This window comes from Calypte anna, chromosome 17 (genome assembly GCF_003957555.1).
Source record: "Calypte anna isolate BGI_N300 chromosome 17, bCalAnn1_v1.p, whole genome shotgun sequence".
NCBI lineage: Eukaryota > Metazoa > Chordata > Aves > Apodiformes > Trochilidae > Calypte > Calypte anna.
Window position 1 is genome coordinate 5,397,749 of NC_044262.1, and position 27,786 is coordinate 5,425,534.

Below are 27,786 nucleotides of genomic sequence, written 5' to 3' on the forward strand. Positions count from 1 at the left end.
ACTAGCAAGTGTTGGCTTGTTTACAGCATAATGTAGGAGCTCTCACTTCATGGAGGTACTGGATGTGGGTAAGAGAAGAGCTGAGGAGGAGAGTTTGGTGAAAAGTAGCTTTGAAATGTTTTCCAGTCTGTGAAGCAAAAATCCAAGCTGCATCTTACTTCAGCAAATGGGTTCTTAGTGACTATCTTAGCCACTCATTTAAGAAAGTTTTGTGGAAGGTTCATTATCTCAGACAGCCAACTGACGCAGGTAATTAAAAAAACTAAATATCCCATGACAACTCCTGAAACCAAGGGGTTTGCTTAATTTCAGTGCCTCAGTCTCCTTGTGTCAGGGTTCTACAGATGGGTCCATACCTGCGGTTCAAAGCAAAAACCCATGATCAGCCAGAGGCTGGAAGATTGCAGCATGATGGGAGTGCTTGAATTCAAGAATTAAAGTTAAGCTGTGGCATGTTCCATTTCTCAGCAAGTGCTTTTCATGCCTTGCTAAGTACTTAAGTCTAGCTTAGCATTCCTGAATCTAATAAAAATGGTTGTGTGTTCACAGGATCTCCCTACTCAAAAATTGCTGCAACAGTGTTGCTCAGGAATAGTATGTTTGGGTTTTGTTTCTCAAATCTCTTTTTTTGCAAGTGAGCTTTTAGATTTAAATATGGGGTGCTTTTATTTCTCTAACTTCTTACACTCGCTGTGGATGCATAGATATGCAGAGGATTTTAAGGGCAGTCTTTCTACTTTTAACTGAATCATGCTTTTAAGTGCTGCTGCTTCCCAGGTGGCTTCTCCTTTCTTGCAAGATTTGCTCTTGTCACATCTCCCGTGGCATAAACCATGCCAAGCAATTGTGGAACCTGTGTAGGCTGGAAGACCTTTGAGGCACTTAGAATAAGTTGAGCATGCACAGAAAGCACTTAAGCAGCTTGATGAATCCTTGGGGTTGGTGGGATTCTCTGGATGCTGCACTGGTGTTTTTTAACTGTCTAAAATTCCTGTGATATCTCTCTGTTGCCCTTATTTCTGTCTTGGCATCTCTGCAATGTCTCAAGTCATTTCCTTCTGTAAAAAATACCACGGGGAGGGGGCATGGAAAATACGTAAAAATGTGAAAGGAGTCAGATTCACCAGTGTCCCTCAAACTTGGAAACAGAATCCAAATAGTGAAAGCTTGACTGGTAATATATAGAGACAAAGGCTTTGGTTTTGACACGTAGGCTCCTTTTCAATGGTGGCTGCTGTTGGCTTATTTCCAAGGTACACTTCTACTATCTGGGCTACGTGCACGCTCATGAATGGCCTTGAGGGCTGCAAGTAGGTAGGAAAATACTCATTTCTTTCAGAAATTGTCTTGATGCAGTGCTTCAGATTTGGGCTTAACTTTTCTGAGTGTCCCTAAGCTCACTCCTGCCCACCTGCATTGGTGGTTACCTGCTCTCCAGCTCTTCATGGACATGCTCTCTGCTGTGCAACCACAGATTCCACCTTACTCTACTGGTTTCAGTCCTGCCTAGTAGGAAAGGGCTTTCCTTTGATTTAAAAACCAACCTGCAACAGCAAAATTTAAAAAACAGGTTAAGGGGCCTTTTTGAAAGATGGAAGGAAGCTATGGCACACAAGAAACTGCCACCTTGCACACTTGGCAGGTTTTGTCAGACATGGAAGATGCCATCCAGAACAGATCTCCGATGACTTTGGCGAAAGAAATTCTAAATCAGAAATGCTGTGGAGGTGGAGCTCTCGTTTTGCCTGACTGTCAGCCACCATTGAGGCCCAAACCCCAAGATGGCAAGCAGAATCCTTTTAAGCTAACTGTAACTTCTTTCCCCATGTAGCAAGCAAGGGAAATGGTACTGGAGATCATCCGAGAGAAAGATCAGGCAGACTTCCGAGGCGTACGCAATGATTTCAGTTCTAGAATGGGAGGAGGCAGCATAGAGGTATGTTTTCTTCACAAGTACTCTGCTAACCTCCCTGGGGGATGGGTAGTGGGTGGAAGTCATCATATATAACCTGTAAGCTTCTTTTTAAATGCATCGTGTTGTGCTGCAGAGAAAGAGGAGTTCTCCTGGACTCCCAGCTGGCAGTTTCCTAATTGTGCTGCATTCTTGTAGCACAGAGTTGATTTAGTGGGGAAGGAATTTGTGGCCACATGTTTGGTTTTGGTTTTTTGTTGTTTTTTTTAAAGGGATATGGTTCTGTAGCCTGGAGCTGCTTAACATGGCCTGTCCTCATAGCTAAGAGCATCTCCTTGTAAAATCAGAGGAATTCAGTCTAGTTCTCTGAGCTTTCATACTGCTTTGCCTTTCCCATCAGGTCTCTGTGCCCAGGTTTGCTGTTGGAATTGTGATAGGAAGAAATGGAGAAATGATCAAAAAGATTCAGAATGATGCTGGAGTTAGGATTCAATTTAAACCAGGTTTGTGTGAGGATGGAGAGCTGCTACTTTCTGCTCAGAGTTCCAGTTTGGGATTGCTGAAGTGAATCTGCTCTGAGGTCACAGCAGCTGAGCTTTCCTAATGTAAAGGTGCATTGTGTCTCTTTCTGCAACCTGTTTAAGTATGATGTGCTGCTTCCTTGCCAACTTTGTTTTTCAGAGAGTAAGATTATATATGCCCCATTTGCCAACATTAGATGTCACAACAGTCATGTCTTGAATGGTAATTACATGGATAAGAAATAACAGTAACAAAAAACCCATTTCTTTCCTGTTAAAGAATTCTCCTTCAGGACATTAAAGCCTTTGGGGATCAGGAGTTGATTAATTCTAAGTAACTTTCTCTGGGTCCTTGGCTGTCTGATCACCTATCAAAGCTGCCTTTGTCCTCTTAAAGTTACATCAGTCTCTTTCATGACTCTTTGGCATTTGACAGTGTTGCCTTTTGAGTGTTATTTCTTCTACAACGTGGTTTGGGTTTTGTCTTCCTTCAGTCTATAGAAGAGGGACTGAAGATGAAGAGGTAGTTCTTGTGGTGTTATGAGAAAATGCTGCTAGCAGTGATGGTGCTGGAAGAAAGCTTTTGTTGGCTGTTGGGTGGATGTTTTCTCCTTTTAATTTCCTCTTTGCCACCTCTCTTCACAGATGATGGGATTAGTTCTGAACGAGTGGCACAGGTCATGGGGCTTCCTGATAGGTGTCAACATGCAGCACACATCATCAGTGAGCTCATTCTGACAGCACAGGTGAGTTCTGGAGGCTTTTGGGAGGAAAGTGCTTTTCTAGGAATGTAGTTTGCATACAAGCAGCTGGATGGATGGATGCTACCACCTGAAGAACAACAGCATTAAATTTTCCCTCTGGTAGGCCATGCATGGTGCTGCCCAGGACAGAACTGCTGGGTTTGTGTTTTTCTAATTTGTGCTTTTTTTATTGTGAAATGGTGACCTGATGGAATGGAGTCCAGCAGGACTGTGAGAAAGTGCCTGGAGGCTCAACACTCAGGCAGCAGAGCATTAGCAGTGCTTAATGCTGCCTCCTCTTCTGCCTCCAGTCCTCTGGTCTGGTGGCTGTGGGAGGCAGGGGAAGGCAATGAGTGCTCACAGATGTGGTCACTGCACTCTTAAGAAAGACACCAACATAACAAGTACTACAAAGATGGGTGAAGTTTTAGGGCAGACTCATGAAGGAGCTTGTATATTCCCTTTTATTATTGTATTATGAGAAGTAAAGGTATTAGACCATTCCAGACAGGGTACCTGAGCATGATTTCTCCATTAAGAGTAGGTCATGATATCTCTTCTTGTCCAGAGATCTGGTTTGAATGCTTGATTTCAGAATTTTTAAAATAATCTACTTAAATCTCAAGGTCTCTGACTGCCCATGGCTTTTGCTTTTGGAGAAATCAGTTTCCCAAAATAGTTACGTCCTCTAAGTGTTTTTGAACTTGGAAGCTTCCTTTGGAAGTTTTGGAAGGTGTGCATTTCAGCTGAGTAATTCCAGCAGTTCTTTAAAGAATGACACTTGAAAGGGTTTGGAAGAAACTTTTGTGTGTGTCAGTGCCAAGATCTGTTGGTTGCTCTGAGGAAAAGTCCTTATCACAGACTGAAAGTCCTTTAGTAGTTGATGCTTGTTTATAGGTTTATTTCAGCAGATGTAAAGGCATGCATTTAAAAACTATAAATATCTTCCTGAGTCAGGATGTTAACCATAACCTACATTACTTGGCATTTCTTTAAAGTGCTTCAAAATCTTGAATGTGAAACTAAAGTCCAAGAATATCTTAATTCAGTGCCATCGATTACGATGCAGTTTACCTTACCTTGCTTTATTTGATTTTTAACATGCAAGGGGCCAGCAAAAATACCCATTGATGCCAATTCTTTTGCCTTCCAAGGAACGAGATGGCTTTGGAGGTTTGGCTGTCACCAGAGGAAGAGGTCGTGGCCGTGGGGACTGGAGTGTTGGAACCCCTGGAGGCATGCAGGAGATAACCTACACGGTGCCAGCTGACAAGTGTGGTCTTGTTATAGGCAAAGGTGGGTCTGCTGTCTCTAAATGCTCAAGCTTGAAATCTTTCTCTCTCAGGATGGTTGTGTTCTTGCTGCCTGACAGTGAGGCTTTGGAGTTTTCTGTAATTGCAGGTATTTAGTGGCTGGTGAATGCAGCATAGGAATAAGCTGTAAGCATTTGTGGTTGTTTCTTTGTGGTGCTCTCACTCATAATTGTACTCTCCAGGCCCTTGTTCACAATATGTAAGAGAGGCTCTTCATGCAGAGCTGTCAAGTAAGCTTGTTATAACAAGCAGCTGGCTGAGAAAAGGCAGGTTCATTTGTGGATTCTTTTTATAGAGAATTCATTCTAAGGACAGTTTATCAGGGACAAGCAGAGCAGTCATTTCATCGGGTTGGATTTCTGTGAGTGCCATGTGATAAAATGGAAGGTCTCTGAATGTGGTAATAACAGAAGCTGCTTCCAGCTATGAAAGTGAAGTGTCTGTTGAATCCAGTGAAGCAGCAGGGTTTGTACCTGAGTTTGTGTCACAGCACAGGCTGTGCTCCTCATCTTGCTCAGATGTTCCCTGCCATAGAGGCCCCGTGACTGCCTTGAATCCCTCCATGGAAAAGAGATGGACAAAGGGGTCACCTGGTGATGCTCTCAAGAACCAGTACAACTCCAGGAGAGTTCTGAAAGCTGAGCATCAGCAGCAGTCTCAGTTTGACACAGAACATAAGCTGCACAGCAGGTACTGGCAGCACTTGGAGCCAGGAATAGAAGAGCTCAGTCGCTCCCAATGGTTGCCATCCTTCTGAGTTAATACTGACATATCAAAGGAGCTGGATTTAATTTATCTATCTGCTTATTTCAGAAAGAGTGACATGTGCCTTAACTAGTATTTAAGTAATCACAGTTGGCTTTTAGTCTCAGCACTGGTGAGGTGAATAGAGCAGGAGCAGAGGAGCTGCAGCAGACTTGAGGGCATTGTGCCATGGTTCAGTGGCATTGAGTTTCCTGCCATCCTGCCAGGCAGGACTGAGCTTGTGGTGACACATATGCCCTGCTGCACCTCACTTCTTCCCTTCCACATCTCTGGCCCCTGTAGCACCCTAAGCTCCTGCTTTGTTGGATTGCAAGAAACACAGGTATGGACACTGGAAAGTCTGTTGTGTATCTGCTATCGTTTTCAGCTGCTGTTCTTTGCCATAAACCTGTTCACAAAACCTGAAAACTTTTTTCAAGATGAAAAAAACACCTGCTCCTCCCCATCATGCAGAAATTGCAGAGTGATTGTACTTGATCTCACTGAAAAGTCCAGTTGGGGGGAAAAAAAAAAAAAATGAAGCAAAGCAAATTTTAAGCCCACAAGTGAGAGTTCTATGTATGGAAAAATCAAATTACAGTGAAAGTTTATTGCTGTATCCATTAGTCAGCCTTAATAAAGGATCAGAAAAGGTCACTTGTTGTTCAGCAGTGCACTGAAGTGGAGCATTTGTGACTGCAGAGCTCTGAGTGCTGAAAAGATAAATGCAGGTAGCAGAGTTGGATGTCCTAGCAGTCAAGTGCAAAGCCTGGCACAGGCTCTCTGTGGGAGTGAGGGGGAGCCTTTTACCTTTGTTTCCACAACAGCAAAAGAAGGATTCTTACCCGGCCAGATCAGAAGCTTTCTGGAGTGACTAATTACTAGTTGTATGGTGATTTGAGTGCTTGTAGCTTTGTAATACCCCCTTGTAATCGGTGTTCTTACAGTGCCTGTGCTCTTAGTCTATTGCAGCCTTCATTTTTGTCAAGTGAGTGATGGCTGTAGTGTTGCCTTTTGGGGCCTGCTTCAGGGTGGAGGAACTGCTACACTCCTTGTATTTTGATGCAAGACACCCAATTTTTATTTTCTCTGCCTGTGGGTCAGGATGTTAGTGGGGAATTTTTTTAACAGTGATGAATTGTAAAACCTTTGCTCCCCCTTTTTATTTTTTGTGCATTTTCCAGTCCCCTTTTTTTGTTTTTTTTTCCTCCCCATCATACAAGACTTGGCTGTTGGTGTTCTCTGTAAAATCTGGGCACACAGAGCTTCCTCTCTGAGGCTACCACCCTGGGTACCTTGGTGCTCCCTGGGGTGTCATGTCTGTGATGTGGCCAGGTAACTGGTGCTGTGCTGTGTCACCATTTGAGAAGGTAAAAAAGAAGGAAATGAGGAAATTTCTCACCTCGATTTCTGCAGCATATGTGAGAAAAGGTATAGGGCTCTTTTCTCCTGGGCATCACTTCTCAGCTTGGCAGCACAAGCTGGTAAAAAGTTCTCTGCTCCCTGCAAATCCTGTGTTGGTTTTTTCCCTCTAGAGGGTGGGTAGGTGCAGCTTTTCTTTTCTGCAAGACTGGAGGAAGGGTGGAGACCAGCACCATACACATGTCAAGTGCTTTCTCTGTTTGGTGGTGCTTGGAAACAAACCACAGCCTGGCTGGGCCCCCACTGGATTTCCATGATAAATACAGCAATATTGACAGATAACGTGGCCAGCCTGGCTCTTGTCAGCTCTGCCTTTTAGCAGCTTTGATTAATTGCTTTACGATTTCACGTCCAGCTGGGGGGCCACTCTTGGATCACTTCTGCCCCCCATCAGGTAGAAGAATGGAGCTGGGCTGCTGAATGAGTCTATAGACAGCCACCATGTGCCAAGCAGGTCACCTCATTATGGGGGAAGATGAACTCCTTCCAGCACCAGGCAGCACCCTGGGGGAACTGCCTGCTCTGGAGGCAGAATTGGGAGAGTTTGGATGGGAGGGAGCACTTTGGGCTGTACCAGCTAGAGGATAAGGAGGAGAAAGGCTCAAAGTGCTGGTACAGGAGTGGAAACTTGAAGCCTCTGACCAAACCTGGAGGGCCAACTGGCTTGATCCTGCAATAAATATTGTCTAGGAGAGAGATGATGTGGAAACAGCCCCATCAGCTACCAACTAAGTGCTGAAAGCTAAATGGGGGAATTATTTTAAATCTATATTCTTCACACTTCTAGTTTGATGAGGCTGCTTCCAACTTTTGATCCCCTTTTGGAAGGAGAAACCTAGGTCTGCTGTGCAAGTAGCAACCTGGGGTTATGCCTCTGTCCACCCAGTGGAGAATTTCTCCCACTCCTTCATGATCCAAAGTGTCTTGGCTGGAAAGTTCCTAGGTTTTTGTGAAGCTGGTGAAGTGGCTGTTCATACAGATCTTACCTCAATATTTAAGAAACATAGCTTCAGACAAGTCTGCACCAGACAAAAGCATTACATTAAAAAAAAAACAAACCAAAAAAACTCTTCTTCTTTTTGAAACTTCATGTTACTGCTTTCCCATGCTTGACTGAAAATAAGTGGCTTGGCTTTTGGCTGCACAGTACAATCCCTGTTGTCTGCCCAGGGATGTGACACGATTATCTATTGTTAAATGCATCTTCAAAAATTCATTTAGAAAGAGTTAATTGCCCTTTGGCAACTTTTCCTCCTCCCTTCCCCAAGAAGGCTTTAAAATGTTAAAAAGGTCACGAGCCCATTACAATGAAATGAACAAGTGTCTGCAACATCCACAGTTTGTTCTGAAGTTGTGCTGCATGTATAGAGATGGAAATGTAAGTGAAATTGAGGAGATTATTTTTGGATACTCTTTAATTAAAACCAAACAAAAATCTCTGGTTTCCTTTGCTCTCTTTCCTGCTTGCTCTGTGTCCTTTTGGCTGGTGATTTTTGTTTTGTTATTTAAAAGCTCTAAAACCCCTTCCTTTCCCTGCACCCTTTAATTTCTCCAGTTGAGTGGAGCTGGTCTGTAAGTTGTGTGAGGTTTCCAAAAGAAGAATTGAACCATTGTAACATTGGCTGGGGCTTTTGTTAAGCAAATTTCATTAAGAGACCAGGACCTTGCAGGTCTGCAGGAAATCAGATCTGCTTTGGCTGGCCCTGATGCATCCTGCTCCAAGCTCTCCTATGCTCTAGTCCAGATGGAAAACTAGCCAGATGTGGTGTTCACTGCATTCACAGCTAACTCTGGAATAGCAGAAAACTGCCTGGAATTCTGTGCTGCTGCAGTTGTGTGGAGGGCTGGGACACTGGTGTGAGTGGGCAGGGCAGGAAGCAGAGGTTTCTTGAAGGGGAAGGAGCTGTTGAGCAGCACACGTGGTTGTCAGAGAGCTTGGGCTGTGTTTTGAAGGTACAAGGTATGTGGCTGGTGGGTTTTTGTGGGATGAAATGTGTAGTGGTGGGGAAAAAAAGCCTGATGGAAGGAAGTAAAAGGAGGTTTGAGCTGCAGGTGACTTGGTTGTTGAGGATTTGAAACCACCAGAGCTCAGTCAGCAGTCTTGCATCTGTTTTGTCCAAGTGTGCCTTGATCATGCTGCATTTTGTTGGGAGCCAGGGGGACTGTGTGTATCCTTAAAACAGCATCACCCATGACCCCAGAAAGCTTTGTAATAGCTCACAGTGTTGGGTCATGCTTATGAGGGGGCTGAAAGAAGCACCATGAGCTCAGTTACGCTATTGCCATCCCCATCCTGCCTGAGGCATGAAGAAGGTGGTTGAAAACCATATTCCATAACAGAACCTGACTTTGACATGCTTTTATGGAAAGAGATGCTGGATATCCCTTCTTTATGTCTTGGTTTTTGTTTTTTTCAGGTGGGGAGAACATCAAGAGCATAAATCAGCAGTCAGGAGCCCATGTGGAGCTCCAGAGAAACCCACCTCCAAACACAGACCCTGGAGTACGAATATTCACAATCAGAGGAGTTCCCCAGCAAATTGAACTTGCTAGACATCTCATAGATGAGAAAGTTGGTGTAAGTTCCATCTCTGTTAATCTTGCTCTCTCTCTTTCTGATGTGTTGTTTTCACTCTTAGGAACCTGTAGGCCTGGACTTAGAGGATGGCACAGAATATAAACCCTTACTTTATTTAGCTTCAAAACCATTTGCCTGTTAGCTGCTGTCTTGAACTTTGATGGCCCTCCAGAATCCATTGGACTAATTTTTGCTGTGGTCTCAGAAAGATCTGACTGTTGGCTGACATAATCAAGGGTAGTGTGCAGCTATATGAGAGGGAAAAACAGCAATAATAAAGTGTGAGAAGGCTGTCAAAGGAGATTTTTTTTGTGTGAAGGGAAGACAATAGTGTCACTGCCTGAGAATGACACAACCCTGGCATCATCATCCTGAAAGTAACACTCAACACCTTGCTCCAGTAAATCCAGGATGACTTTTATCTCCTACTTAATGCAGTGCTGTGGTATTGAAGCTTAATAATGTCAGGCTGAAGCCCTACTGAAAGGGGAGACTTGGGTAAAAGAAAGTCCAGCAAATACTGAACTGCTGTGTGGTAAAGCAACCTTTGTGCTGAACTGCCTGAGAAGAGAAGGCTTGATACCAACCTCAGGATCCAAGCTATTCAAAGGAAAACTTCCAGCTGTGTTGTAGTCCCATCAGTCCCTTTGGGGGTGACCAGAGTTGCTTTTGATGCTGGGCTCCTTCAGTGTGGTGACAGTCCTGAGAACTTCATCCTTGGAGAATCAGTCACTTCTTTCAGGTGCTGGGGTTTAGTGGAACATGTCCCAGGCTGCCTTCTCTCCTTTCTTACTCCTGGTAGTAGCTGTCTCCACCCTGTGCTTAGAGCTGCCATTAAATATTTGTGGATTCTGTGACAGGGTACCAGCATGGGTGGACCTGGAGGATTTGGTCAAAGCCCATTCAGCCAAGCACCTGCAACACCTCATCAAAAGTAAGTGTCTCCATCTCATCAGGGATGGGCTGGGATGGCTGGGAGCTATAAAAGCTTTGGGAAAAGGGTGGAAGGCCCAGAAGGAGTGAAGCATAAGTGGAGCCTTTTAAAGATGAAACGTTCAGAGGCAGGGGAGATGAAACCTCTAAGTTTGACTGCAGGAAGAATTTTAGCTATTAAATTATAAACCAGGTAGGTACTAACATCTCCAATATTCCTGCTTTTAGTGCAGTGAGAGCATGGAAAGAAGCCTCAGCTGCTCAGAGCACAGAAAGTGCTGCTCTGTCTGAGGGGTCTTCATCTCAGCTTCCTGAACAGACCAGTATCGAGACAGTTGGCAGTCACTCCTACTTAGGGCATCCTTCTGTCCCTTTGCTAACCTGTTTGCTCAGCAATTTCTGACTCTTAAGTAACAGTTTCTCTAGGCAGTATCAGGTGTATGGCCTGGCAAGGGTTTTATTGCCTCCCTCAGCATGTCTTTTTGTCCTCTGCAGTGGTCCTCAGGCCTTCATGACGCAGGGTTGGGGCAGTACCTACCAGACGTGGCAGCAACCTGGACAGCAAGTCCCAAGTAAGTGTTTAGGACCTGGGCTGCAGAAGGGCTCTTGTTCCCTTGGCAATTGCTGCTTTGTGCCTGCAAAGCACAGGTTCATCCATGAGGCTGCTTGGATGACAACAGCAAAATGACTTCCTCGAGCAGAAGAGGTGTGTGGAGGTGTGGTAATGATGTTTGAGGTCAAAATAAGCTGAAGTCTATTGAAAACTGTAATGCTTTTGGTGTACTTTACTGCCTGTTTCTGCTCCCTTGGTGTAAGAATGTGGTCCTTGCTGTCTGTTGCTCCCCAAAAAAAATATTCTTACAGTGGCTTCTCTTCTGCCAGGAGTCTCCAGGTGAGCACTTCCCAACCTCACTTCCCTCTGCCAGACACACCCTCTCTGGTGGAGAGCCCTCCCATCTCTTTGTTCTTGCTTATATCAGTTCTTGCTTATTTTCTTGTAATGTTCCTTATGACCTCTTCTCACTGCTCATCTCCCAGTCTGATGGGAAGAAAGGGAAAGAAGGTGCTGAAAATGAGGAGCATGAGTTCAAAAACTGATCCAGATCATCACTGCTGCTGGGCTTTCCAGTTCAAGCCTCCAGCACCAAGTCAGGCTGAGTGCTATTCTTTAAGGTTCAAGGTGTCTTTTCTTCCTAAACCCTGTTTAGTCAAAATTCAGCAGGTTGGAAAGGGCTGTCCCCCTTTGGGGAATAATTGCAGTAGCAAATGCCAGTGGTGACAGGGGCAGCTGTGTCCTCACCAGCCTTAGTGGTTTGCCCTAAACAGGGCAAAAAAAGTCTGCTTGGTAATCTCAGAGCTCATGTGATGGCAGGAATATCCAACAGACACTTTTCAGTTACATTTTTTTCAGGAAATAAGAGGGTTTTTTAATGGCCTGGTCTTGGGAAAACTAAAGCTGAGCACCAAAAAGTGTGTGTGTGTATTTGGGGGTATAATTTTAAAGGGGTTTAATAGCAAATGCTTCTCAGTACTGAGGCTGCTTTAGCAATGAAGTAGATTATTTAACTCCAATATAAAGTCCCACTCCTGTGGGTGCCTGAAGTAGGGGAAATGTTGGAGGAGCAGTGCCTGCAATTGCATTTCATAGAATCATAGAATCATAGAATTGGCTGGGTTGGAAGGGACCTCAGAGATCATCGAGTCCAACCCTTGAACCACTGTTGCGGTTGCTAGACCATGGCACTGAGTGCCACATCCAGTCTCTTTTTAAATATCTCCAGGGACGGAGAATCCACTACTTCAGTGGGCAGCCCATTCCAATGACGGATCACTCTTTCCGTAAAGAAATTCTTTCTAATATCTAACCTAAACTTCCCCTGGCACAACTTAAGTCCATGCCCTCTTGTCTTGTTGAAAGTCGTTTGGTAAAAGAGCCCAACCCCCACCTGGCTACACCCTCCTTTCAGGTAGTTGTAGAGAGCGATGAGGTCTCCCCTGAGCCGCCTCTTCTTTAGGCTGAACAACCCCAGTTCTCTCAGCCTCTCCTCGTAGGGTCTATGCTCGAGTCCCTTCACCAGCCTGGTTGCTCTCCTTTGGACCTCTTGGATCTTTGTGATCCCCTGTAACACAAATTTTAATGTCTGATACTGTGACATTTGGAAATCCTCAATGCTGTGTTGTTAATTTAGTGGACTTCTAAAATGTGTGCTGAAGTTGGACATAGGAACTTGGCATAGGAATTGTGTATTAAACTCAAAAAAATGCCTCTGGAAGAGTCCTGCTCCTCAGCAATTACAGTTTTAAAAAATTGTGACTTTTCCTTTGAGCCCTTGGGACTTACAGAAGGTCAAAAGTTGTGTTTTCAGGAGAGCGAAATGCAGTGGGGGGCATGAAAGGAATTTTTTTTTTTTGTGCAGGGTTAAAATGGTATGGTCCCAAAGAAGAGTATTTTCCCACTGGCTTGTTTTACAGGAAAAATTGTTATTTGAACCCTCTCCTAACATACAGTTGTGTCTGCAGCTGACACCTCCTGGCTTTGCAGCTTGGTGTAAGATGCACAGACCTTTCACATCCCCTGAGTACTGACAGTGAAGCATCCTCCCTTGCCATTATCCTTCCCCTCTATGGGTTTAGTACCACAAGGCCACAGTCTGGGGACAGCTGGTTTATTTCTGCTGGTGATCCTGATGGAAAATGTTGGCTCTCTAGTTTAGGATCCTTGGTGTTCCTCTTCATAGCCAGGCACACAGCTTTGATAAGGAGAGAGGACAGACAAGATAACGCTGTGCTTTGAGCAGCCTTCCCCCCTTTTTCCTGCTGCAGATCACAGTCAGGCCAGGTGGAGTTCAAAGCCTGGGAGGATTAATATAAGAAACCAGGTAAATACTGGTGCTTTTGCACTTTATTTTGGAAACAGCCTTGTGAAAGGTCCCTTTTCCTGGGTGCTGCAGCCCATTTGGTGGCTGTCGGAGAGCCGCGGCGGTGTCCCCCAAGCTGCCTTCCCAGGGACAGGCTCCAGAGTGCCCTCCTTGTGGGAGGAGGGGCAGACCCCCACCCCCTACACATGTATTGAGATTTTAATGACTTCCCCCATCTTAAATAAATTAACTGGCTGGGGAAACATTTTGCTGTGAAACACAGTTAGCTGCGTGTCCTTTCAGCCTGCTGCCGACTGTAATTCTCCTGGAAGAAAAGGCATTGAAGGAGGTCCTTTGTTGGCATTAGCAGGTGGACAGTTGAGGCAGCCTTGACCTCTGCCAGAAAAGGTCCTGACTTGTAGCGTTGGTCAAGTCTTTTAACCCTCTTTTATGCCCCTGGACAGGACACTGCTGCCCTGTTCCCTCCACCCACTTCACACTTGCAGTGTATTATTTTCCCCCTTCCCCCCACTTCAAAGCCCCCTCCAGCCAGCGTGGTGGGGCAGGGGTTGGGAAGGGCTCTCCTTCAGCATCTCCCTGTCCTTGCCTGCTGTCCCTGTCTGTGCTCAGCACTCAGGCTCTCTCTGTGCCTGCCTCTCTCTGCAGTTTATTAATTGCTGTGTTTTCTGTTCAGGGCTTTCCTTTTTTTACCTTTTCTGCATGTCTGGCTTGAGGGTTCTTTGCTTTAAGGGAGCAGTGGGCATCCCACCCCTGCACCCAGCTGTCTGGACTCACCTTCATGTGCTGGATTGAAGGTGTCTCAGTGCTTCAAAGACAGGGGTTGTGTGCCAGGTGAAGACCAAGGCTTTGGGGTCTGTGAGTGCTCTCAGTCCAAGTGTTGGCACTGTTTTTCTCAGTGCAGTGTAGGAGAGGGGTGTGGATGCCTCTCTGGATGGTGTAGGTGGAGCTGGCTTGGACTTGGTGCCCAGATCATGGGTTCCTTCAGCCCTGAGGCTGCAGTTTTGCTGCTTGGAGTTGTGCTGGGGCCGGTGGGTTGCTGCAGGCTTGTGTGTGGGCTTGCTGTACAGAGAGACTGCCCAGCAGGGCTCCTTCAGACCTGCTCTGCTGGTGAGGGAGAAGGTGAAGGATGCAGAACCCTGCAAACCAAGTGAGGTGACACATAACATGACTCTTTCCTTGGCAGCTTCGTGGCTGGAAGTCAAGGTGACAGGTCTTAGTTCTGTCAGGGCTTTGAACCCTCCAGCCCTGTGCTAGGTAGGAGTAGCCTGACCTCCTGGGATGCTTCATCTGCAAACTGAGCAGCTCCCAGCCCAGGAGCTTTGTCTTGAAGCAGTCCCAGCAGGGGAGAGATGGGGCTTAGTGCCCTTTAGCAGGTGAGATGGGATCAGGCACTGGAGCTTTTCCCCACACTGTAAAAAGGTGAAATCTGAAGTCTGGGCAACTGAGGTAGATCCAGGGCCTGTCTAGGGTAGATGGTGACTGGCTGGAAATTGTCACCCGTTCCATATTGACGTGCCCCTTGTTGTCATCTTTGCACAGGCCAACAGAGCCAGCAGCAGAACAGCCATCCTGATTACAGCAAAGCATGGGAGGAGTATTTCAAAAAACAGAGTGAGTGAAACAGGGCTCTTGGAGATGAATCAGCTCTTGTTACAGAGTTAACTCTAATCTGGGGACTTACATCTCCAGCCCCTGCCATCATTAGCTTCCACTCCCTCTACAAAAGCCCTTTGGTCCTCTCCTCTGGTGTTGGTGTGTGTGAAAAACTGAAAGCTCTGGGTTGTGCTGTCTGCTGTCGTGCCTTGGGAGAGCTTCTCCCACTCAACCACAGCCCCAGTGCCTGTCCAGGGGTTAGAGAGAGTGCACAGCAAGAACTGGTGCCAGCACAAACCTCTCAGCCTGGACTGATGAGAGGGCAGGGGAGTGCTGCACGTGTGGGACAGCACGGGCCTGGCTTCTCCACTCCATAAAGAAGCACAGGATGCCAACATCAGGATTTGCATTTGTCACTGTGCTGCTGGAGCCTTGGGGCTGAGGCTGAAGGGTGCAATGTCCCTGCAGCCATGGGAACAGTCTCTTTTTCATCCTGCTGTAGGTCTGTCACTTGCAAGCCAGCTCCAAGCCTGTCCTGTGGCAGCCAAACCCGGTGCCGCTCTTTCAGATCTCTGCAGCTGTTGGATGGGGGCTGTCTCCTCTTTAAGCTTCACAAAAGGAGATCCTAAGCCTGGGTTTAGATTACTGATTTGCTCATTTCTCCCTTTTCTCCCTTTTTTTCCTCCAGGTCATGCTGCCAGTGCTGCTTCTCAGGCAAGTTCCCAGCCCGACTACACGATGGCTTGGGCAGAGTATTACAGACAGCAGGCTGCCTACTACGGGCAGACACTAGGGCAGGCTCAGGCCCACAGCCAGGTTTGTATCTGTGTTCCCTGAACCTCACTGCTCTTTCCCTTGGAAAATTGGGTGCCTTGGCTTCACCCTGGTGTGGGGACTCTGCTTTGGGTTCATGTGGCAAAGCAGAGACATTTTTGTGAGGATGTGACCACAGAAGCGAGAGATCGCTCCCTGCTCCCTGTCCTGTTGTTTCAATATTATTTCTCTCAATAGGGTGAGTGATTTTTTGAGGGAGAGGATTGAGAGGTTATTTATTTTTTTTTCTGGTGGCCTTTCCTTGTAATTCCCAGGCAGTTTTGTGGCTTTGGTGAATAAAGTAAAAGGAATGCTGGAGCCAGGCTGGGGAGGTAGCCCAGCGCTGGGACACGCAGTCTGAGACCGTGTGTGCAGGCTTTGCCTTTTCTCATGGAAGCTTTGTGTTAGGATAGGAGCTGTGCACCCCTGTCCTGAAAGGGAGCAGAAAACTGTTGAAAAATAATCTGGATTAACCTGCAGCCATGTCAAATTGTGCCTCACCTGTCCCTCAGAGCACCAGAGGCTGGAGGGATTCGTCCTCGTACCCGCAGGGCTTTCCTGAGCGCCAGATTTGTGACGCTGAACGTCTGGAATATTTTTGGCAAAAAAAAGAAAAAAATCTATGCAGAGCACACCTTAGCGGGATCAGATTCCCCAGGGAATCATGTTTTTGCTCTTGATTCCTGGGAGAAGCTGGAGTGGCCTTAGGCTGCTCGGGGGAGCCCCGTCCTTCGCAGCCTCCGCGCTCTCCGGGAACCGCCGCTTGCCGCAGGCGCTGGCCAAGTGTGACCTGAAAGGAGGGATAAAAGGGAGTTTCTCTTCATTCCTCTCTCAAAGTCTGGCCCTCTAGAGAAGAGAGATCTTGTTTGGTAAGAGGCACAAACTCCTGGCAGTGAGCTGAGGCAGAGCAGGCTTTAGAGCTCCCCAGGAGCATCGTTTGGGGTCTGTCCTGCTTGGCAGGAACGGGGAATCGGGGATCCGTCTGTGTCAGGGGAGGAGGGCTTGAAGAATTTACTGCTGCTGAGTAACTTCTCTTATTTTTTCCTTCATTCTCTTTCATTTTAGGAGCAGTAGAACAAGGTCCTCGTGGCAATTTTTTTTTTTTTTTGTCCTCCCTTGGAATCATTGTGGCAGCAAACCTTTTTGTAACAGAGGTTTCTAGATTTGCAACCTTTTGATGAAGACTTTTCTGTTTGTTTGTTTGAACACTAGTTGTAGGATAATCTATACTGAACTTTTCTAAGAATCAGGAACAATTAGTAACGTACTAAACTTATGGACGTGCTGGTAATTTTGTTTCCAAATTTGTAAAAAAAAAAAAAGAAAAAAAAAGAAAAAGCAAAAGAAAAAAAATAGCAAAAAAAAAAAAATTAAAAAAAAAAAAAAAAACCAAACTCCGGGATTCTTTTTGGAGAGAAGCCAGAGAATTTGCAGGCACCAAAATGCACCCCAGAGCTGTGACATTTCAACATGTGGGTTTTTTGTGTGGGGGTTTTGTTTTTTTTTTTCCTTTTAATTTTCGATCTGTTGCAACAGAAAGAGTGGCTTGGAAGTCTTAGGTGGTATGTAACAAATCCTAAAAAGAAAAAAAAAAAAAAATTTTAAACAGTATTTAAATATTCTTAAATATGTAAATTCATTAAATGTTTTACTTCTAATTTCTTGTACCTTGGCTGTCTTTGATTTTATTGCATTTTTTAAAAACTGAACTATGTATTGTAATTAATTATGTGAATTCTGTATTGAGACAGTTTCTGTTTTGCTGTCAGACAAGTTATGGGTGGGGGGGCATTTTGTAGGGTTTGTATAATTTCTAGAGTCTAAAGGGGTAATATAAAAACGTGTTAATTTTTTTAGCAATACATTTTTCATGTCTCCATTCCTAGTTGCATTTATGTATCTAAGACCTCCAAGCTTGTTTAAAAAAAAAAAAAAAAAAAGACAAAGCAAAAAAAAAAAAAAAAAAAAGAAAAAACTTTCTTCTATGCTCTCAGAAATATAAATACTGTTATTTTTAATATTAAAATGAATCTGCTATTAGTACCTTTAACAAACACTGTGGAACATAAAAACCATATAAAAGGTAGTAACTATTTTTTAATTCCAAGGTGTTTTTTGCTTTTTCATTTCTTTTAAATATTTTCTTATCTAATATTTGTCAAATTACCTAGAGAAATAAATGAATCTAGTATTAACCACAGTATGCTAAATAATTTTGATTTAATAAAAGGGATAATATGATTTCCAATGTTTACTGTAGTGTTTCTTGTACAGATAACAGTGTATTTTTAAAGGAAAAAACGGAATTGAAGCTATTTTTTCTTGCATTTTTAATTGCCCTGCAGGACATTCCGTTTTGAAATGTACTGAAGTTACTGTTCTTGGGTTCTTTCCTTATTTTTTTTTTTTTCCTTATGCTTGAAATGTCTAACTATAAAAAAAAAAAAAATATACGAACTCGATTGGATAATGTTGAGCATGGTGTTTAAAACAAACAAAGTGTTCTTTTTATTTGACTGACAGTTGCATTTTACACTCTATATAATAAAATTCCCACAAGGTGTCTTGTGGGTGAAGTATTTCCAGTCTGGTTTGCTCCGTTTCCTCCCACTCCACCACCTGCAGCCCCCGTGGGCTCCTCTCCCATCCCTGCTCACACCGTGTCCCCCCAGGAGTTGGGGATGAGCATTTCTCCCAACCTTTAAGCTTCAATTCTGGTGCAGCTCCACTCGTGGCACATCAGAGCATCTCGTGGCAGAGGATTTCCACACTGGGGGGCTGTGATTGCAGCTCCAGCAGGAGCTGTTCTGAGGAAGTTTCCTGGAAGCCCAGAGGGATGTGGATCTCCAGCCACAGGGATTTGTTTGACTGCTGCTTGAGGAGGTGAGGTGGAGGTCCCCCAGTTTTAATACCCTGAGCTTGTTGCTCTTCCACAACATTTTATTTGCTGATAAATCCATCCAGGATTTGCTCTCCCTGGCCCTGGGAGGGGGAGAAGGGTGCAGGGGGACAGAGCTCTGGTCATCCTCATCCCTTGGACTTCCTTTTAAGTCACAGCCAGACCAAGTTTGGTGATGCCCAGCCCTTTCTAGCTGCTCTTTTTTTTGTAAAATGTTGAGTTTTGTGCTCCTCCAACCTAAAATAGCTCCGTCCACCTCTCCCCAGCTGGCTGGAGAGGTTTGCAGGGAAGAGGGAGGGAGGGAGGGAGGGAGGAAGGGAAGAAGATCCCATCTGCAGGGCAGGGAGTGGGAGGGGATGTTGAGAGCCGGAAGAAAAAGAGATGTAGCATCTCTAAATATACCTCCAGAGAATCAAGAGAGACATTGAAAGATGGGATAGTAAAAGCCACTTGGAAAGAGGGGAGAGGGGGGGAAAAAAGAAAAAAATGGCTAGAGGAGGGCATAAAGGCTGCTGATGGGAATTGGGAGCGGGCATTACCGAGAAGACTTCCTTCTAATTCATCTTCCAAGCTCTGTGCCAAAACAGCATTTGGCATGGTTCACAGGGAGCAATTGTGTGATAATGAACCCTAAGGTGTCCCTTAATTGAAGACTGAGTATTACAGATTGTGCCAATAGTCGTAAATGGCCCGGGATGGTGGGAGGATGCATTTTCTTAAATGTATCTGTAAGTACAGATTAGTGAGTCTCCCCAGTGAAATACCCATACTATAAATTATGGAAATATCTCTTTTCTGATGCAACCTTTTATTGAGGGGGTGGGGCAGCAGAAGAAATAGTTTGCAAGCCTTTGAAATTTGGCCTGTCATTAAGATGGTGCCTGCAAAGCTGGGTTTTCAGCAGCAGTCTGGTGCCCTGGAAGGCTGAAGTGCTTGAAATGTTCCCAAGTTCAGCAGTTTTCCCATTACTGCTGCCTGAGGGGCTGCAACCATTCCACTGCTTTCTGTTGTGAGTCCACCAGGGGTTGGAGAGGGGCCAGGATAGGAGGTGAACAAATACCTTGGAACCTCTGGAGGAGTTGGTGATCTCTGGCTTCTTCCAAACCCCATTCCAGCTCAGATCCTGGATCTGAGGGATGATGTGATGGTCAATCCCACCCCAGGGTCTGCCTGTTCACCCCACCCTGAGGTTGTAGGGAGCTCTTTGGGTCTCCTGGTTCAGGTGTTGCTGTGATGCCTTCAAACCAAGTTTGTGGCCTCCACGAGAGGAGCTGAGTCTCCTGCTCAGCTCTGGATGAGTTTAATCCCCAAACCAAGTGGATTAAACCACAAGGTTTTTGGGGCAGGGAGGGTTTGTCTGCTCCTCAGACAGAAAATGGATGTGGCAGGGAGCAGGACAGGTCCCAAAGGCAGGAACCAACATGTGGGACAGGTTTGGAGCTGTGGGGTCCATGAGCAGTGGTGGGGACAGCACAGCTTCATCCCAAACTTTTCCTCCTCTCAAGGGAGCAGCTCCCAACACGAGGCTGTGCCTGGGTGTTAGTCCTGGGCTGGCTGGGGACCTCCCACAGGGAAACATCCAACCCAGGAGCCCAACGTCTGGGGATGGAGGAAGAGGAATTCGAGGCCATCCCAGGTGAGTGCTGTGGGGGGACATCCCCAGCCCTGGCTGCTTGGCTCCTGCTCTTTCCTGTTTTCTACAAATCATGGTGGTTTTTTTCCTTCAAGCACAATCCCTGTCCTCAGGGCTCAGGCACACGATGGTTTCTCTCTCCCCCGTATGAATCCTCCACAGGATCCACATCCAGCAGCACATTTGGGGTGGCACCAGCATCCCAGCTTCATGTCCTGGGACTGCCCAGGACCTGCCTGGCTCTTTGGGAGCAGAGATTTTAGTGGTAAGTAGAAACTTACTGCAGTCCTTCTGCAAACCATTTCTGAGCAGCAGCCTGAAAAAAACCACATCACTGAAGCATTTCTCTGGGCTCACAATCACCCTGATGATGCTCTCCTGTGCTCTGTCTCAGGTCTGCCTGACCAGGCAAAGGCTATTTTAGAAGGAAAGAGGAGACTTTTAAGGTCTAAAATCAGTCTAAAATACTTGATTTAATTGTCCACTGTTTCAGAATGAAGTACATTATGGACTTTGTGAGTTAAATCAAAATCGTTATTGAAAGAGACAAGCAGACATGGGACTTTTTTTTTTCTTCTTCTCCAAGTATTAAATATTTAATTGCATTGGAACAACAATGTATTTACAGTAAGCTGGGTGGGAGATGGGGTGGTGTGGTCAGAGGGGGAGTTTGTGGTAATTAACGTGGAGGTTTTTGCCATGATGTGGATGATGCTGAGGTCCCACCTGTGCCCCTGCTTCTTCTGCAGCCCCTCTTGGTTTGTCTGACTCGTGGGGGGGCTGTGATGTGGGGTGAGGAACTGGGATCTCGTGGTGTCAGGTTGTTCCTCTGCAGACAGAGGTTTTGTTGTATGCTGCCAAGCAGCACACGAGTGTTTTATTCCACGTCAGCAGCTGTTTAGCTTTCATTTGGCTGGTCTGGAGGGTTTGGGTTTTTTTTTCCCTGGCTTTGCTGTGAGTATCAGTGGTGCCGGGTGCCTGAAGCAGATGAGGCATTTCTCTGCCTTTTTTAAGCCTGGAAAAGACAGAAAGGGAATTTTCCACAACTTTTCATGCTGGAAATCAGCAGAAACCAGAGTTAGGTGATGTGATGATGAGCAGAAACAGCCACAGCTCCCTGGTCCGTTGGCCAGAGGAGCCAAGGGCAGTGGGCTCGGGGCTCCTATCCTCATCTTGGTGACACCTCAGTGGGTGCTGGGGATGGAAGGGGCTGGTGACAAGGGAGCAGCCACCCCTGGGACAAGACAGACAGGGCTGTGGGTGCCCAGGTTCCCCCTGCCACCTCCCTCCAGGCCTGGGGCACCGGGTTCAAGGCAGGCGACCCAGAAGAGCATCTCTGGGGTTGAGGTGGGGGCAGGTACCAACAGCCCCCCACCTCCCCCTCCAATATATATTCTCTTGCCCCTTATCACTTGAGGAAATCCTATTTCAAGGCCACTCTAAAGAAGCCTCTGATCTTCTCAGGGGCCGGCTGGCTCCTCTTTAATCCCGGCCGGGCCGGGGTGCAGGTGCCGCGGGCCCGGGGGATTAGCGAGTCCCTCCCTCTGTGCGAGCCGCCCCCGGGCTCTGCCCTGCCCCGGTGAGGGCTCCGTGTTTGGGCCATTCACCGGGGAATATTAAACTTTGCTGCCATGGAACCGGTGCACGGGGAGGCAGAGGCCGCTGCTCTGTTTGTTTTGGAGAGAATAGGGCCGAAAAAAGGGCAGGAACAGCGAGGGGTGGGATCGTCTCCCCACTACACATCCCTAGGGCTGGGGTCACCTGCCTGTGGGGCAGCCCCGTTCCCAGCACCCATCCCTGCACCCCTCCTCCTCCAGAGGACCTGGGGTCCTCACTCCCCTTGTCCCCTGGCCCTGGGGACACTGCCCAGACATGAGCCAGGGATGCTGTAGCTGGATGCTCGGATCTGGATCTGTCCTGAGGCCAGCTCCTGCAATCCTCCCATCGCAGTGGGAGCAAAGAGAGGGGTGGGAGGGAGCAGTGGGGCTCCCAGGTGCCCCATTTCCCCTCGGGCAACTCGCCCTGCCCTGGGCACTGGCCTTCTCCAAGCTGGTGTCTCCGTGCAGTCTCCAGTGTGGATCTCAGTGGTGGGGGGACAGAGGAGAGATGGTGGTGGGGTGCAACTGCTCCAGGCCCAAGACACTGGCAGAGTGGTAAGAAAAGGTGCAGAGATTTTCCTGTCTCTGCCATCTGAATCCCACCTCACTCCCTTTAGAGGACCCTCTAATGCCAGGGAGAACATTTGCCATCCAGCCTGACCATGGGGCTGAGGGCAAGCAATCTGGAGCTGTGCCTGGCCCCACAGCCTGGCCTCACCAGGACCCCTGGGAGCATCTCTTTTTGAGGAGCTAAACCCACCCCCCCCCAAAGCCTCCTTCACCCCCAACCAACACATTTGGCCGTGGGCAGAAAATCCACTGTGAGGGTTTTTTTCCACTCCGTTTTTCCCAGCAGCTCAGCCAGGGCCCCGGGGTGCTGCGGCTGCCAGGGGGGTGCTGATGCTGCTGGGGGCTCTGGCATCCAGATGCCAAGGGCTACTGGCCCAGCTGGCCGAGCCACAGTGCAAGGGAGGCAGCCGAGGAGCTGCCGGTGCCATTTGCCACGATCACGTTTTGTTCCGAGGCTGCCTCAGCCCGGTGAAACATTCGGACACAGCTAGGAAGGTGTTTAGTTGGTTTGGGGGTTTTTTTCCCCTCTCCTGTTTGCTTTTGTTTGCCTTGACCCCCTCGCCAAAATAATGCGGGAAATACTACTACTAAAAAAAAATTTAAAAAGGAAGGGGGGAAAAAGAAAAAAAGGCAAGAAAACGAGCGAGAGCGGAGGGGAGAGCACTCAGCATCTCTGCTCGGCTCCGCGGTCTCCCGCAGAGTGAAATGGAGGCAAATAATGCCCTAAAGCTCCTTTTCTAAACAGTGCAATCAGCCGGCCTGGTTCGGAGGGGCTGCAGCTCTGTGCCGGAGCCCTCGCTGGGAGGGTCAGAGCTTCACTGCACCAACCCCTCCTGCTGAGGGGCTGGCACCGCTCAGGGGCACCCCAAACCCTCCCTACTGCTCCTGCTCCCAGGGACAGCTGTGCAATGTTCTGTTAGGAGGAGGAACCCCATTCGGCTCCATCCCGTGGATGTGGCACCTTGGGGACAGACACTGTCCCTCTTTTTGCCCCTGGGGAGGTGGCAGCGCATCCCCCCCACACTGTGCCCTGTGTCGGGGGACTCTGGGGATCGCCTCAGAGCAAGGGGTGCACCCAAGGGGACCCCTGCTCGGTGCCCCATGCCAGCTGTGTCCCCATTGTCACCTGGGGAAACCCTCCGTGCTGTGGGGCAGGGGTGCGGCAGATGGGGGGAAGAGGGGTGGGGGTCTCGCCCTGTGGCGAGGCCTGAGCTGGGGCGGGGGACAGGCAGCCCCCTGGACCCCCGGGCTTTTCCGCAAGCATCACCTCGTCCCCCCACGCCTCCTGCTCGGAGGCAGCCGGCGCTGGGAGCGTTCCCGGGCTCAGGTAACATTTGGGAACATTCCCATAACCGAGTGCTGCCAACTGCTGGGCGGCAGGACCCGAGCCCCCTCTCCAGCCCCGCTGTTTGCTTTGCAGCCTCCTTAGACCCTATTGAAGCTTTTCAGCTCCGTCCCCTTCAGGGGCTTTAAGTAGGTAAAACCTGAGGAAGAGGCTATTTTCCTCCCTCCCTTTTGAGCCCTGCCTTGTGCCCAAAAGGCCCCCTTGTTTCACGCGTGCCAGTCACCTGGCTGGGCCCCCAGCCCCTTTCTCTCCCAGCCTCCCTTTTCTTTCTCCTTTCTCTCTTTTGACTTTTCCAGGAGCCCTCGCTCTCCAAACGAGCTTCAGATTGGATCCAGATTGAGGTCCCTTTGTCTTTCAAGGGTTGTACTAAGCTAATTAAATGTGATCCCAACAAATAAACGCAGATCTCCCCATTACATTCAGGCCTGCCTTTCAGGCAGCACCGGGCGGCCCCTCGCCCCCGCCCGCTGCGCACAGGGTCCCCCTCATTGAGTCCTGGCCATTGAAAGCACTGCCAGGATTTCTTTTGTGCCGGGGGTCTCCGAGCCCTTTTTCCATCAGAAAAGACCCCCAAACAGCAGCTCGGCCTTTGTGAGTTTGCAAGCAAACGCCAAAGAAAAGCCCCCTGAATGCTTTAATAAATGACACATTTAGCAACTTCGGAGGCGCCTGGCTCCTTCGGCAGCCGGAGGGGTGCAGTGATCCCCACTGCCCCGGCTCCCCCGGCACTCGCAGGGGTGCAGCGATCTCTCCTGCTTCCCTTTCCGTCCGGTTCCCGGGGCGTTCGTAGCCCGTGGAGGTGCAGGGGATGCGGCCAAAGCACCTGACGGCCTCGGCTCCCGCCGCCGTTCCTCCCCCCGGCGCTCCGCAGGGCACACGGAGTAGGTGATGGGGTCGCTCGGTCCGCCCCGCGCCGGCTCCGGGCACCAGGTGCCGGGCAGCGGGCAGGGCACTGCGGGGCATCGGGGATCGGGGAGCTTTAGAACCTGGACCCCGTGGGTGCCTTCGCCTGGTATTAGCTCTGGCAAATCCAAAATTGTCTTTAGTGATACACACCACCCCCACCACCACCCCAACCCCGATGAGGGGCTGCGCTGGACTTTTCTCAGCTCAACTAATATCTTTTTAATGACTTTGCTGAGGGGGCAGAGCCCAGCTCTGCCCTAGAGCCTGGATTGCTCCAAACAGATGTTGGGGCAGAGGGAGGGGGATGCTCTTCCCTGCCAGGGACTTTTCTTCTCGAGTTCAAACGAGAGGGGAGCTTTCAATCACGGCTAAAAATGTATTTCTCCCCGCTGAACAATGGGCTCCTTTCTGCGCCCGGGGGGAATCGGCTGCGATCGCGTTTCTGATGCCGGGGAGGAGAAACCTCCGGTTTTAGGGCAGGAAAACTCAGCTCCGAAAAGAGCTTTTCCCTGCACCTGGGTATTTCGTAGCTCCGCATCCCGTTTGTCCTCACCCCGCTTACAGAACAAACAAACAAACAAAACCCCACGATCCTAATAACGAAGAAATAAGAATAATTTCGAGGCTGCAGCCGTCCTCTCGCCGCGCACAAGAACTGCTCGGAGATTTTTGCAGGAAAGCCGGGCAGTTCGCAGGGTTGGAGAAACCAACACGAGCTGCCCAGAGCAGCGGCGGCTCCGCGCCCTTACGCGCCCGCGGAGGCAGCGCCCGTCCGGCTCCATCCCCGGCGCGTCCGGCGGCGGCCCCACAAGAGTTAAATTTTAAAGCAAATCAAATTCCCATTGGCCACTGTATATTATCTCAGCAGTCTTCATTTGATACCTCTTTAATACAGAAAGGAGCTTTTCAAGCCGCTTTTCTCTCTTTTCTCCCCGCCACTCTTTAAGAGCAATAAATGTTCAACTGCAATAACTATAAATCAATCTCCGCTCTGTTCAAATCCTATTCATGCGAAGGGCTGGAAGAGGGGAGAGAGCTCCCCCCCCCCCCCCCCGCCCCCCAAAAAGCAGCTGCTGGGCTCTAATCTCCTTTCTTGCACTGTCATTCACCCTCATTTTTCCTCCATCACCCCATCCCTGCAATCTTTTCTTGTTTTGCTTTTCTTTTCTCTCTTTGCTGCATTATGATCCCATGTCTCCCCTCATCAGACCCCAACCTTGTCCAGATCCTGACCATCCCCTTGTAGGCTGTGAAAGAAAAGAAGAGTCCATGGATGTCAAATTGGTCTCAAAAAGACCATGAAAGATTGATTTGCTCCACTTTTCTTCTGCCTGACATTATTTCTGAGGGTCCTGAATGGGAAACCAGAAAGTCTGAGACTGGAATAAAGATGTTCTCTCTGTAAGGGGGAGACGGGGGGGAAAAATGCCCATTTACTCCTGGCCCATCAACCCTGCAAAACAGAGCAAAAGAAAAGAGGACTGTGGCTATTCAAAGTCAGACCAATATGTACACCTCCCAACAATATGCCAATATACTGAGGGCTTCTCTATTAACACCCATGAATATTAAAGTGCTCACTAAACGCTCAGAAGGAACTTTGGGAATATACACATGAAAATACAAGCAGCATTGTTCGGGGCTCAGAACAATGGGGCGGCGATAATGGCCCTTCTCTATTAACAGCCATGAATATTAAACTTGTTTCCTCCTAAATGTTAAAAAGGAGGGATAGCTGCGATATTAAAAAAAAAAAAAAAAAAAAGAAACGAAGGGACACACACACATATACGCACACCAAAGCACCTTCCTAGCACCGGGAAGGAGCTTTGGGAAATAGCTGGGGATATTTAAAACCACACAGAAAATTGAAGGATTTTTTTTTTCCCACCTTTTTCCAAAACTCCTCTCCCAGCCCCCCCCCCCGAGCTCCCCGCAGCCCGCACGGAAGTCGCACACGTTTTTAAAAGTATTTTTTTTATTAATTTTTTTTTCCGTCCCTGGATAACTTGAGGGTTGATGTGTTTCCTGGGGGAATTAAAAATAAAGATAAAGCACTCGGAGGGGCTCGCTCGTCTCGGCAGCCGGAGGAAGACGTGTGTTGGGAAAGCTTTTCCACCTGATGCTTTACATTTAGCAGATTTAGTCACAAGCCCCATCGGCTGACGGCTCCTAGAGCCAAAGTCCAGAAAAGCAAATAAACTTATTTTTCCGCCTATGAAAAGCCAAACCAAACCCTGACAGGTTATTAACTTCCCCTTTTCAGGGCAGCGCTGCTTCTCACCGGGCAAACCCCCTCAGTAACCACCGGTTTGGGTTGATTCCTGACATTTGTGCTTTTCTTGATTGGGTTAATAGAAATAATTGCACCTGGGCTCTAACAGCGCTTTCGCAGGGGCAGCTCTGCCAAGATCAGCCTCGCCCTATAAAATAGGGTCGGCTGGGGTGGGGGGATTTGGAATTGCCAGGATCCTTCTCTGGGGCTGTCCCGGAGGGGGGGGGAAGTGGTGGGGGGGACCTGGAGCGGCTTCTGAGTGCTGGAGGAATTTGGGGGCCCATCCTTCTTCCCCCAGCCCTTCCCAGCCCCTCGTCCCCATGAAAATCAAAAGAACAAGGCGAAGGAGAGGGCTCTAAGCTCCGACACAGCGGGATTGGGTTTAAATCCAGGGAGGATTAACCCTTTGCTGAGCGGGCAAAGCTGCGGGCCCTGAGGGAGGGGAGCGCTGGGTTTGTGGGGACCCCGCTGGCGGGGGACAGCGGTGGCACCAGGGGCAAAGCGAAAATATTCCGCGGGCAACCACGGTGCCTACCCCACCATCCAGGGGAGTGGGAAATGGTGTGGGCACCCTGGCTGGCCCGGAAATATTTTTGGGTGGGGAGATAGGGATGCTGCGGTGAAGTAACGCCGAAGATGCTGCAGCCTCTCCTCCGGGTGGGGGTCCGGCCTTGGAGGGACGCGGTTGCCATTGTGGGGAGGTGGGGGATCCACTCTGGTCCCTTCCACTCGTGGGCACAGCCCTTCCCACCTTCCCCTGGGAAACTCAGCGGGTTTGGGGAGCGGCCGGGCTGGGGGATGCAGTCGGGAGAGCCTGGCCCTGGGTGCAAGTTGGGGACCAGCCGTGGGGGGGCTCGCACTCCCCTGTTTTGTTCCGGGGAACCCTTCCTGGGGTTTAGAGGAGCAGAGCTGACTCCTCCGGGTGCTTCCCTGGGGTCGCCGGTACCCACTCTCCTGATCGGGGATGCGGGGAGCCCTCCTGGCTTTGCACCCACTGGGAGACCCCGACCCGTTCCCCCGAAGTCGGAGGAGCCAAAAGCGGCCAAGAAGGGTGGGCTGGCAGCTTCGGTACCGTCGATTTCGTTGTGGTTCTCAGCGGTCCCAAAGAG

General features: G+C 48.4%; 1 protein-coding gene across 4 annotated transcripts in view; it reads left to right on the forward strand.

The window, feature by feature from the left end:
* Positions 1-18,030, forward strand: part of FUBP3 (far upstream element binding protein 3) — a 39,091-nt gene extending 21,061 nt beyond the window's left edge. For 3 of the 4 annotated variants that reach the window (XM_030461242.1, XM_030461243.1, XM_030461244.1), the window contains 10 exons: positions 1,832-1,936; positions 2,313-2,415; positions 3,079-3,179; positions 4,331-4,472; positions 9,073-9,233; positions 10,094-10,167; positions 10,662-10,738; positions 14,585-14,656; positions 15,327-15,454; positions 16,517-18,030. In XM_030461242.1, coding sequence (XP_030317102.1) covers positions 1,832-1,936; positions 2,313-2,415; positions 3,079-3,179; positions 4,331-4,472; positions 9,073-9,233; positions 10,094-10,167; positions 10,662-10,738; positions 14,585-14,656; positions 15,327-15,454; positions 16,517-16,525 — 972 coding nt within the window. In that variant the 3' untranslated portion in view covers positions 16,526-18,030. The remainder of the gene's footprint in view (positions 1-1,831; positions 1,937-2,312; positions 2,416-3,078; positions 3,180-4,330; positions 4,473-9,072; positions 9,234-10,093; positions 10,168-10,661; positions 10,739-14,584; positions 14,657-15,326; positions 15,455-16,516) is intronic. The other variant, XM_030461245.1, reaches the window with a different exon arrangement.
* The last annotated feature ends 9,756 nt before the right edge of the window (positions 18,031-27,786 follow it).